Source organism: Cryptomeria japonica, chromosome 9, assembly GCF_030272615.1.
Source record: "Cryptomeria japonica chromosome 9, Sugi_1.0, whole genome shotgun sequence".
NCBI lineage: Eukaryota > Viridiplantae > Streptophyta > Pinopsida > Cupressales > Cupressaceae > Cryptomeria > Cryptomeria japonica.
Window position 1 is genome coordinate 723,822,197 of NC_081413.1, and position 12,073 is coordinate 723,834,269.

General features: G+C 39.2%; 1 protein-coding gene across 1 annotated transcript in view; it reads left to right on the forward strand.

The window, feature by feature from the left end:
* LOC131067431 (glutamate receptor 3.1) overlaps positions 1 to 12,073 on the forward strand; it is an 89,360-nt gene that overhangs the window by 12,146 nt on the left and 65,141 nt on the right. The window contains exon 3 of the mRNA XM_058002437.2: positions 114 to 391. Coding sequence (XP_057858420.2) covers positions 114 to 391 — 278 coding nt within the window. The remainder of the gene's footprint in view (positions 1 to 113; positions 392 to 12,073) is intronic.

Below are 12,073 nucleotides of genomic sequence, written 5' to 3' on the forward strand. Positions count from 1 at the left end.
TTCCCCACACTTTATAGTTTCCATATATTTCTGGGACAGCATAGGTTCATGCATAAAATTGATAACAATATTTATAACATTCAAAAATGCTACTTATAGCTGAAATCCTGCAGAAATTTGATGCAGCAGTTGGGGACATTTCAATTTTGAAAAAACGATCAATGTATGTGGACTTCACCCAACCTTATGCAGCTTCTGACTTGGTTGTGGTAGTTCCCGTCAAGAAGCTGAATTCAAATCCCTGGGGTTTCTTGCAGCCATTTACACGTGAGATGTGGTTTACAACTGTTGCATTGTTTCTTGCCATTGGAGCTATTATATGGCTTTTGGAACACAGATTAAACTCAGACTTCCGAGGGGAACCAATGAAGCAATTTGTTACCATCCTTTCGTATGTGCATCTTCTTCCTTTCCTATTTTCTATCTTGGATTATTTTCTTGGGCCTAAAAATCATGTTTGAAGTTATGCTCAGATTCGAAATTTTCTATATATTATTTTTCAACTTTATAGCCAAACAAGCAATGGTTAATCTTATTAATTAATAAAAACCTATGTTTATCTTAGTTTCCGAGATGAGGGGATGGGGGGACATATTTATAGAACATCACATTTTGACCAGGATTTTACTGCTGATAGGGGGTGTGATGGAGGGTGAGAGGGCATTTGTCAGTGATTGCCCCACAGTTTAAGCCCTTTTTTCCCTTCTACTCAGAATAAGTGCAAAGACAGGTCAAATGACTTGTCTTCAAAGGACAAATTATCTATTTGTGCTATAGATGCCAGGAGAGTTTAGATAATTTTGCAAAAATGCATGGATCAAGGGCTTTTCTCTTGGATGCTGAGATCTCTTGAAACCATGAGTATTGGCATCATATACTCTTGCAACTGTCGGTACAGATTGTTGTGCTTTAGCATTCATATGTAGCCTCTATATTTTATTTCTGGATGTTTCAATAATATCTACACAGTATAGAGCGGAAACATCTGTACCTTGCATGGAGAGTTTATCCAGAACAAGGATTCCGATATGCTGTGGAAGTGCACTGAGATGCTGAATTTTAACATATTCAACCCTCTTTAAATTCACAGAATAAACTTTTCTCTTTTATTTAACTGAGAAGTTTTCAAGTTGAGCAACATCGCAGCAATTCATACCTGCTAGGAGAAATTAATATTCTCTTTACTTTATCCCCTAATTGGGAACAAATTCTGCAACAAATGACATTTACAACTTCTTCAAGTCCTAGAAATCTAATGTAATTCTTGGCTTCTTCAGAAGAGTACCTCCACCAACAGAGGATCATTCTTGGCATTAGTCTTATGTCAACTTCAACTACAGTGATACTTGTCCAATTATTTATTTGTTGCAAAGTATAATAATAATTTTCTCATACAACTATTGTATTTGATAAATTTGTGTCTCCATCAATATTTAACAACACTAATCCATTGTAATGTCTTCTCTTCAGTAAATTCATCTAGCTAGTCAAAGTTCATTTCATTTCCTTTGATAAGCCAAATTTGATTATGTTCAGTCCTTTTGTTCTCAATTTTCTCCAAGTAATGAGGATTGTGTATTTGAGTTTCTATATATGAGCCTTTTGTTAGGTTTTCGGGCATGACCCTCCTAGCATACCTTTTTGTTGAACTCTGCTTCTTCCTTTTCCATTATTGAAGTTTTGGGCTTCTCCTCATTGGCATGCCATGCCACCAACTCAACCTCCAAAATCCAACTTTACCATGTTTTTGTTTTATTCATTTTATTTACCTCATTACATAACTTGACCACTATTAATGGTCCATTTTGAAGTCACAATTCTTCAAAGGATGGTTTTTCGCCTAAGCAAACACTATCAACATTTCATAAGGCGGATATGGCTGTACTTATGACATCCATGGTGGTAAATAGCTATGATTCATTTAATATGATGGTTGGAGGCTGTGACCCTTGGATTATTGTAACTTCTCAATTGTTGTTTTGCATGGGAACTTTGTTTTGACTATGGATCTTCTTGTTATCTCTGGTTGGATGCATGTTTCGGATCATTCATTTGACAATTTACTTCCAAAAACCCTAGCAGAGATCACTCAAAGCACATGTTGTGTAGAGTGACAAACTATGGATGAAAACCTTCAGTTTTGTAGCAAACTAGAGGACAAAAGCCCTTTGGTTCTATCAGTCAGAGGACAAAAACCCTTTGACTTGACATCAACAACTTCATACAAAGTTTGAGGCAGGATTCCAAGGTGTCAGATTTGACCTATAGAGCACAAGAATGACTGATAGGCTTTTGTCAGGATTTGTAGTATCTTGTTTATGTTATTTGTTGTTGTTGGAGCCTTTGTACTTGTTGTAGTCACAATTGTGCTATCTTGGACCAATATTGTGGACTGGAATATCATTGTAAACTCCATTATTAATTTGAGAGCTCTGCAAATGCTTTCTCTTTACCTTGTGAAATCTGGGTTATTAATATCTTTATAATCCCATGAATTGTTATTTTCATCATATTGGGTTCAATATTAAAAACTAATGTTAAACCATTAAGGTTAAATATTGGGATTTTAAATGGAAATTTCTAGGTCTTTCAAATCTGGTTAAAAATAACCACAGCCCTAAATATTATTAACCTAAAAAAACCCTAAGTCCATTACATCCATCATTATTTATAGGAATAAATATTTTTGAGATAGTAGAAATACCGAGTTGATAAACCTTTCTACTCATACATTCTGTATAGTGGCTTTAAACATATTTTGTTGAGATCCGTTATGTATCTACTGACAAGCTATAGAAGGAAAATAAGTTATGATTGGATTCTTAAATCTAGTAGTTGATGGATTCATTACTAAAGAAGAAAAATTACAAGGGTTCTAGCTTATCAGGAAATTCAATAGTATTTGATCTTAAAATTTCAACATTCTACTTCCTAGCTGCTTCTTTTTTGCCTTTTCTCCATGTAAGAACCTCAGCAAATTTTAATATTAAATATTTACTGCTTTTTCTAAGGTGTGGTGAGGGTATGGGGAGAGCATATAGTGGATGAATAGTGATTTTATGAAAGATCCCTAAATGGGTTCTTTGCTGCCCTGGATAAGTTTTAATTAATAAACTATCTTTCAGAGCCTTTTGGTGTTCTTAGAGACTAGACAGAAGATGCAGAAAATGTTGTTTATTTTTTAAATTTTTGGTGATGGGGATTGCAACCATTAACCAATAATAACATAGAATTCAACTCAAAATAAGATATCAGCTTCTGATTTTATTTATGACAGCAGATTACATTCAACTAGGAGTGAAGATACATTCACCAAAACAATTAGAAACATACCACGGATCCAGCACTGGGGTTTGTTGCTGATTTGCTATCCAGAAATGGATACAGGCATGAGTTGAAGGTACAAGGGCAGTCCAGATGTACCAATACACTTATACTACCTCCAAATGAATTACCAATAACAAATTGGGCCAAAAACCCAATTACCAGCTGGAAATCCAAATTCTGCCAGGCAAAATTATACAATTTTAGCCTTAAATCCTCACTGTTTTGCTCACCCTGATCTCAATTCAAGCCTGATGACTGTGATTTCTTCTACACAGTCTTTGCTGATCCTAACAATGAAGTTAAGAACAAGAAATGGAGTTAAAACCCTCCATTTTATTTATTATCACTCCACAGCCATCTGTAATGGTACGACCCCCTTGGGAAACAGTACAACTGCCAAAAGAAATAAGTAATGCACTGAAATTGAATGTATTCTTGCTCAGATCTGATGTAATGACCTTGCTGCTAATGATTACTGAGTTTGCTTGTTGAAATGACCCTCAATATGCCTGAAACAAGCTTCTGATGTGTTCCACGTGCCTCCTGTAGAAGGGATTCCGTCCTCCTGAAGACCAAATCTGAGGTTTCCGTCTCAAACCTGCTTGCTGTTGTAAATTGCAGACCTGCAACTTCCCAGTTCTTCACAAAATAATATATCATGAATCAAGAATACCTCTAAGGCTGAATACATGCATTCCTTACATTCCACACGGGATGTACCTGCTGCAAATGACGGCCCTAAGGTTGCAAGGATCACGCCCAAGCTGAAGAATCAATCTGCCATGTTGAAACCCTTACTCTGCAGCCTGAATCCACAATGAAGAATGGCGTACTCAATCTCTGTCAACTATGCACTCTGCCTGAAGAATCCAATGCCAATAACTGTTGAGGGCTACGTCCCAGCCAATCCAGATCTTGGGGTTTGCGTCCCAGATGAAGAATCACTCACTCAGAGCAAATTCACAAAATAAGTTTGATTGTGTAAAAAGATAATGAACAATTAGGTCTTCATCTCCTTATATCTCCTTTCCTTTCCAAGCCAAACCCTAAAAGGGAGTAAAGTTGGCGCATTATGAAAAGAGTGTTATTTTCTAATTATGGCATCAACTATAGGAAAATAACACTAAATTGCAAATAAATAGCGTCAGGCATCCAAAAAGACTCCGGAAGGTGAGAATCATGTAGCAAAGTTCAAGACCTTTCCAACGAGCTATAACACTGAAAGATCCCTGATGGATCCCCTTGCTGATCTGTTGTAGTTTTTAAATTAATAAACTATATTTTCCTGTGTTTCCTTTGATGGTTTTAGAGAATAGACAGAAGTTGCAGAAGGTTTGTTTATTTTTGTGTTTTTGATAGTTTTTCAGCAAGTAATAATTGAAGAACAAGTACATGAAAAGAGTACTGGAAATAAATGTTCATACACAGCCAAACCAGAATCGTACCAAGCAGATTTCTGACTATTTAAATCAAATAATTATCCAGATAGTGATTCCAAACAATTCCAGGAAGATTACAATAACAATGAGTCCAACCTGGATGAAGAGTGCTGCGGCAAAGATCCAAAGCTCTTACATAGCTTCACATGGGAAGAGAAATGGCTGCAAAGTACAGTTGTACGACTGTTAGGTGATGCCAAGCTGAAAACCCCAATCTCCACGCTGAACCCTAACTCTGTTCACTGAATCCTCCAGAAAAGATGTCGTACCAACTCTAAGGCACTGAAAACTGAATGCAAGAACCAAATAACCACTGTGTTGGGGGCTACGTCCCAGACAGGCAAGAACCTGGGGTTTCCGTCCCAGATGCTGAATCGCTCTCCAGAGCAAATTCTCCAAATCAAAGATGAAATGTGTAAAAGATACTTGATAATTAGGTTACCATCTCCTTATAACTTCTTCCCTCTAGCTCGAACCCTAAAAGTGTATGAAAAGTGTGCGTAGGCTTATAAAGTCTTATTTCTCATTTTTAGTCGCCAAGTATAGAGAAAACACCACTTTTTTAATATAAAAGAATTCCGTTCATCAAAAGGGTCCCTGACAAATGGGAAACATTTAGAAAAGTTCAAGACCTTTCCAACGAGCTATAACACATGGGCATATGCATCCAGATGAAGCTAAAAACCCCTTATTACTCCAAAATGGCTATAAACATAGCCTTATTTAATTAATTAAACGCTAACTTAGGAAATATTTAAATATATTAAAAATATAACCCAAATAGCTGCAGAAGGCTCAAATGACTCCGAAAGTCTGAAACGGACCCTGTCACCTCTCTGTGACTGATGTCGGAAATCATGGATCAACTGGCAATCTCATCCCTAAAATCTAGGGATGCTCCTAGAAACTAGGAAACACACCCAAATCTCCTGAAACTGAAACCAAGAAATGGTCTCATGGAACCTGTTGTGACTATTTCACACATCGCCCCATTAGAATGGGGACCCCCTCTTTTTGCTTTTGTTTTTTTTGCCTGTTCTTCTCTCTGCTTTTAGGGTTTTGGGTGAGTGAGTGAGTCGTCTGGACTAGGGTTAAGCCTTAGGAGTTTCTTTTTGATATTTTCAAGCCGAAGTCCAGTCAAATTTTGAAAGATGTTTAAGCCTCCTCCCGAAGGTTGCAATTTTGAAATAGGATGAGCTTGCCAGGAAGTCAAGTGTGTCTCAGGTTGGGTCCAGTTAAGATTTTGAGGGCAAAGTCAAGTTAGGTCTAAGTGGTAGCATTTTAATGATTAAATCCAGGTGAATTCGACCAAATTTTGGAAGCAAGGTAACTGATTCCTGGCTTTGGAGGCGACCTAACCTTGCATGATGAAGTGATCTAAAGACCTCAATTTTTGATATTTTGGCTTATAGGGGCAAAATCGCTCCTGTCCCTCTCTCAGGGACCAGGGCGAAAGTGATATTTGGTGCATCTTGGTTATTGACTTGTTTTAATTATTTTGTGCAGGGTCGCCAAGGGATGCAATTGGACGTAAATTGAAGGTTTTGAAGATTTTGAAGACTCAAAAATGACAAGTTTTTAAGGATTAAGATCAAATCGCTCCTGTCCTTCACTGAAGGACCAGGGCGAAATGGCCTACTTAGATCATTTTTTGGCCTTAGTTGATCGAACTGAAGCATCAAGGACGCAATGAAGGATGAAACGAGCATGAAGGAGTATCCAGACTTAATCGTTGGCGGTGAAAAGGTTGAACTTTGGGCCTAGCAAGACAAGTTCGCTCCTGTCCCTCTCCCAGGGACCAGAGCGATTTTCTTCAAACACACCACCTTGGACATTTTTTGGATTTTGACTTTTGTTCATAGCTTGCAAAATGATGGTATCTTCCCCAGCAAAGGAAATTTGAGATGAAAATTATGGAGATTTGACCTTGAGGACAAAAATCGCTCCTGTCCCTCACTGAAGGACCGGAGCTTGATCTTCAAATTTACACTGTCCTTACAAGATCAAGACGATTTTATGATTTGAAGAGACCAAGGAAAGCATGATTTATCCATTGAATATAGTTTGGAAGGCTGACAAAGGACGGATAAGCTTGGGTTTGCAAAATCGCTCCTGTCCCTCACTGAAGGACCGGAGCTTGAATTCCAAATTTGCATTGCCCTCACAAGATTTAAATGATTTCGCAATTTGAGGAAGACAAGGGAAGTATGTTTTGCCCGTTGAATATAACTTGAAGGGACCACGAAGGAGAAAATCGACCCAAGATACAAGTTCGCTCCTGTCCCTCTCCAAGGGACCAAAGCGATTCTCCTTCAAGGCAAATATCTGGCAAGGGATATTCAAGTTTCGTGCTTGAGATGAATAAAGGAGGGCGTAATCAACCCATTGAGGATAGTTTTGAAAGTTAGCAATGCATAAATGAGCCTATATTGGCCAAGGCGTTCCTGTCCCTCTCCAAGGGACCAGAGCGATTTTTTTAAGAGACAAGTTTTTGGCAAAGGAAAAGCGAGTTTTAAGTTTGAGATAAAGGAAGGAAGGCTTGATCACCCTGTTGAAGATAATTTTGAAGTTGGCGAAACACAAGTGAAGCCTATATTAGCCAAGGCGCTCCTGTCCCTCACCCAGGGACCAAGGCGAAAAATGCATTATCAAGTCTATCCCGCCAAATTTAGATGAATCCAGGCCAAGGCACAAGATGGCGATAATGTTTGGAATGCTTTAAGGAAGAACAAGGTAATAAGGACCACCAAATTCAATGAAAATGGGCTTAGGCGCTCCTGTCCCTCTCCAAGGGACCAGAGCGAAATCCTTAAATTTGCTTAAATGCCTAACATTTTGGAGTGCTACTTCCGTTTGCAAGACTCAAGATGGAATAAGGAACAACATTTTACGCCTTGAAGATAATTTGATATTGATATGATAAAGGATTTGTGCCATGGACTAAAAATCGCTCCTGTCCTTCACTGGAGGACTAGGGCGATTTCTATAAAATCAACCATTCCCTTCAAAAACCACGTCAAGGCAAGGTTATGCAAAGTCAAAAATGTCTTTCGAAGGACGATGAACAAAGAATTAACCTCAAGAATCGACAATGTTAAGCCCAAAAGAAAAAATCGCTCTTGTCCTTCACTGGAGGACCAGGGCGAATATCCTTGGAAGATCTCATTTTGTCTTGGAGAAACGAGTTAGGCATGCATAGAACAAACAAGGATGATCATTGCCTACCTCGCAAGTTGATTTGACGATTAAAAAGACAAGGACCAAGGAAGAAAAGCAAAAATCGCTCCTGTCCCTCACCAAGGGACCAGGGCGAAAATGGTTCTAAGGAGCATTCATTCAAAAAATTGAATAGATCAAACTCAAAGTCAGGAATGAAAACCCCATTTTGGACGTAAAGGAAGAGATTTTGAACGAAAAAGCAAAGAAGTATGAGGTCTAGAACAAAATCGCTCCTATCCCTCTCCAAGGGACCAGAGCGATCTTGTTAATATCTATTGTTTTCCATGCTTGGGCGCCAATATCATTCAAATTGCATTAAATTCCAAGTTCGATAAAACCTTGAAACATTTTGAAATTAAATTAACATTTAATAAGTGCGCATGGTATTTAATAATTAATTTAAGCCTTTAAAAAAATCGAAAATTTTAATTATAAGGGCACTTTAAATTAATTAATATTGAATAAATTAAAGAAAGAGCGCTTGGGGGGTATTATTTAAATATTATTTATGAAGTCGGCCTCTTCTTTTATTTTATTTTTGTCTATTTTTTGGCCTATTTTCCAAGTCGGCCTATGGGCAATTGCCAAGATAAGCGCCTATATAGTGGTGGTGTTTTGAAGTATTTTAAACCATCATTTATCCATTCATGCAAAATGCGATTTTGAAGAAGTAATAGAAGTGCGAATTCTCATCCAAGGAGAAGTGCGAATTCTCATCCAAGAAGGAGTGCGAACTTTGTTGGAGGTTAGAGGAGGAGCGAATTTTCCTCAAAGCGTTGAAAGCTAAGGGTGGTGAAATTGCTAGAGGAAGCTCACGTTAAAGACTTCGATCCACATTTTGCCTAGCGAATTTCTTAAATTTTGCATCTTTTTTTAGAGCTAGTTCTCAAGGAGAGGTATGGCGAGATTTTCCTTGTCCAAATTTTGAATTTTGAATTCCAAATTACATAGCTATATTTAGGAAATGATAATTCAAAGATTTATCATGAAGTTTCCTAGATTTAAACTCTTTCTAATCTATATTTTCTACATTGCGAAGTATATTGCTCATTATGAAATGTTGTGTAGGTATCAAGATGGCGACCCCAAAGGCAGGAGCATCCACCAGTCGTCTAGCTCTCATGAAGGAAGATCAAAAGAATGAAGAATTGGAGACCAAGATCGTGTCGAAGTGGAGCAACATTGGAGATACCAACTTGGGAAACTTCAGTGTGAAGAAGTTTCGAGAGGTCCCTTACATTGGCAAACCATCACCTGTCGCAAAGAGAATAATTGAGAGTGGCATTATCAAGGCGGCCGGCTTCCCTCCAGCAATCCAGTGCCATGAGCTGATGATCGAGTGTGCCCGCCATTACGACCCACAGTGAAGATCGATTGTGTCCAAGGAGGGAAACACTTTGGCTTACCTTTCAGAGGAGGCTATAAGTGAGGCTCTCCATCTTCCGGAGCACAGAGATATGATTTACAAAAGCTTAGAAGGAGCCAGGTCCATGTACGAAGACGATCCAGACACTTGCTTGAGCATCATCAACAAGAATTGGTTACTCAAGAGTCGTCCTCGCCTGAGCAAGATTCCAAACACACCACATAGGATTGACTTCCAGGAGGAATATAGAGATTTGATAACCTTGCTCAACCGAGTCACAGGAGCTCCTCAAGCCTTCTATTTTGAGAAGTGGATGTTCTACTTCATCCAAGTAATAGTTCAAGGAAAAGGAACAATTCATTGGGCTAGAATGATTAGCCATTGCTTGGACGTGCAATTAAGAAGATTGAAGGCCACCAAGTCCTTCCACATGAGTTCATACATCATATATGCCTTGATCAGGAGTTTTGAATATGCAGGACTACCTCACAGAGGAGTGATCGGAAGAGGGCCTGGGGAAGTCAGAGTTTGTGATTCCTATGTTCATTTGCATCATCCACCAGGAAGTGACTACAAGTTAGTCAATGATACCTTCACGATGAACATCACCAGGACATTGCAAGGCGGGATTCACAATTGGCTATCTCAAGACGCACAAGAGCTTGTAAAGAGGTATGGTGCTTGGTTCATCCAATTCCAGAAGTTTACATATATCAGAGTTCATGGATGTCCTTCACCTCCCTACATGTTGCCGAGATATCCGACAGACAGAATAGTGTTACTTGAGGTGACTAGACAATTGGCAGCTTATGCGAAGGCATTCAGACACTGGCATGGAAATGGAGTTCCTGTGCCTATCATACTAGGGAATTCAGTTGAGGTATGTCCTAATGTTCCAGCCATGGATGACGCAGAAAAGGAGTTGGCCTTATATTCATTTTCATTCTTTGCCTTAAGGGAGAGTTTTGATCCTTATGGGTATATAGAGGAGACAGTCAGTAGAAAATACAAACATGAATCTCAGGTAGAAGATTTTTGGATGAATCTCTCAGATGATTTTGAAGTAAAAAGAAAGATGCATTCCAGATTGCCTTTAGACTTCATCAGGAAATGCAAAATTTACAGAGTGGCTGATCAAGCTCAGGACAGTGGCAGACATCTCCAATCATCTTATGACCGAGAAAACAAAGCAGTGAGGATAGATTGGAACGAACCGGAGGTTTTGGATCTAGATGCTTTGATGGCTCCAGTTTTGTCTTGTACTCGCAGATGGGTTGATGTGCAACATCAAAAGTTGAGAGAACAGAACATATCTATGACTTTTACTTTGGAGGAAAGGCCAGGGGAAGGAGGAACCAGTGTAAGTGAAGGCAATCCTCATCCCAGAAACACAAGTGAAGGCAACCTTCGAAGCACAAGTGAAGGTAATCCCCATCCTAGAGGCTCAAAGAGGAAAGAGAGACCTGAGAAAAGAGAATCCTCCAAGAAGAAGCAAGAAGCCAATCGAGATCGTTCATCCGGCACATCTTCTCGACAAGAGAAGAGGACACTTGAAATGGAGGAATCTATGGAATCAATGGTACAGAACGATAAACATGAAGAAGGACAGGCACCTCAACGTTCATCAAGTCGATCTCTCCAAGTTAATGAGCTACATGAAGACAAGAATGATGACGAAGTGACATCTCCCCTCCGAGAAGAAGAGACATTGCCTAAAGAAATACAAGTTAGGGAGACGAGGTCTGCCATTCCAGATTGGTTGAAGGAGAGACTAACAAGGGTGATTGTGATTGAGGACGAAGATAATGTGATTGATTTAGAAAGCCTTGTTGGAAATTCTTAGGAAGTGACAGAAAAGAAGAAAGCCACTAAGATGTCCAAGATGATCAGAGATGAGACAGGATCCAGGAAATTGTAGATAGCTACACCAGCAGTGGACAAGTATGAAGGTGAAATCCTCGCAGAAGAATATGATGTAGAAACATTTGAGCTTGGTCCACTCACGGCTGAGCAAACATTGGATGAGGCAACCGATTCGTTTGAAGCACTAAAAGACAAGCTTAGGGAAGAAATGGAGAAAAATAGAAAGCTTGAGAGAGAGAGAGGTGCATGGAGAGGCTACTTTAGCCATCTCAATCAGCCTTTGGGGCGTCAGGATCCAGCAGTATCTTCTGTGCAGGCACTTCCCATTGAATCAGTTGGTGAGGCGGAAAGAGTCAAGAGTTTGGTCCAGCTTATGAGCTCTTGGATTGACAAATCCCATACAGTTGCTGTTGAATTTGCAACAAGAATGATGCAGACCATCCACCGAGCTATTTAGGTTCTTGAGATCATCCACAACCTAATGATAACTGTAGCTGCTTTCGCTCATACTAGAGATGTTATCATTCCTGTCCTGCAAGTAATCAGACAAACATCAAGGAAGATCCTAACACAAGAGAAGATAATGGATGGAGGATCCCATAGTTTACTCCAGTGGTCAACTTTACTCCAGATGAAGGAAGTTCTTTTTGAGGACATCAGTAACAAATGCAATCAAGTTGAGGAGATCATCCATCCGATCCAAGACAAGGTGTTTGAAGTGTTGTGTACTATTCTCAGCAGGAGGATCGAGGTTGAGATAGATGTGGATCTTCAAGAATTAGAAGAAAGAGTCAAGGTCATCTTTTGCAAAGATGAGAATGTTATCACAGATGAGCAACGGGATCAAATGTTTGCTACC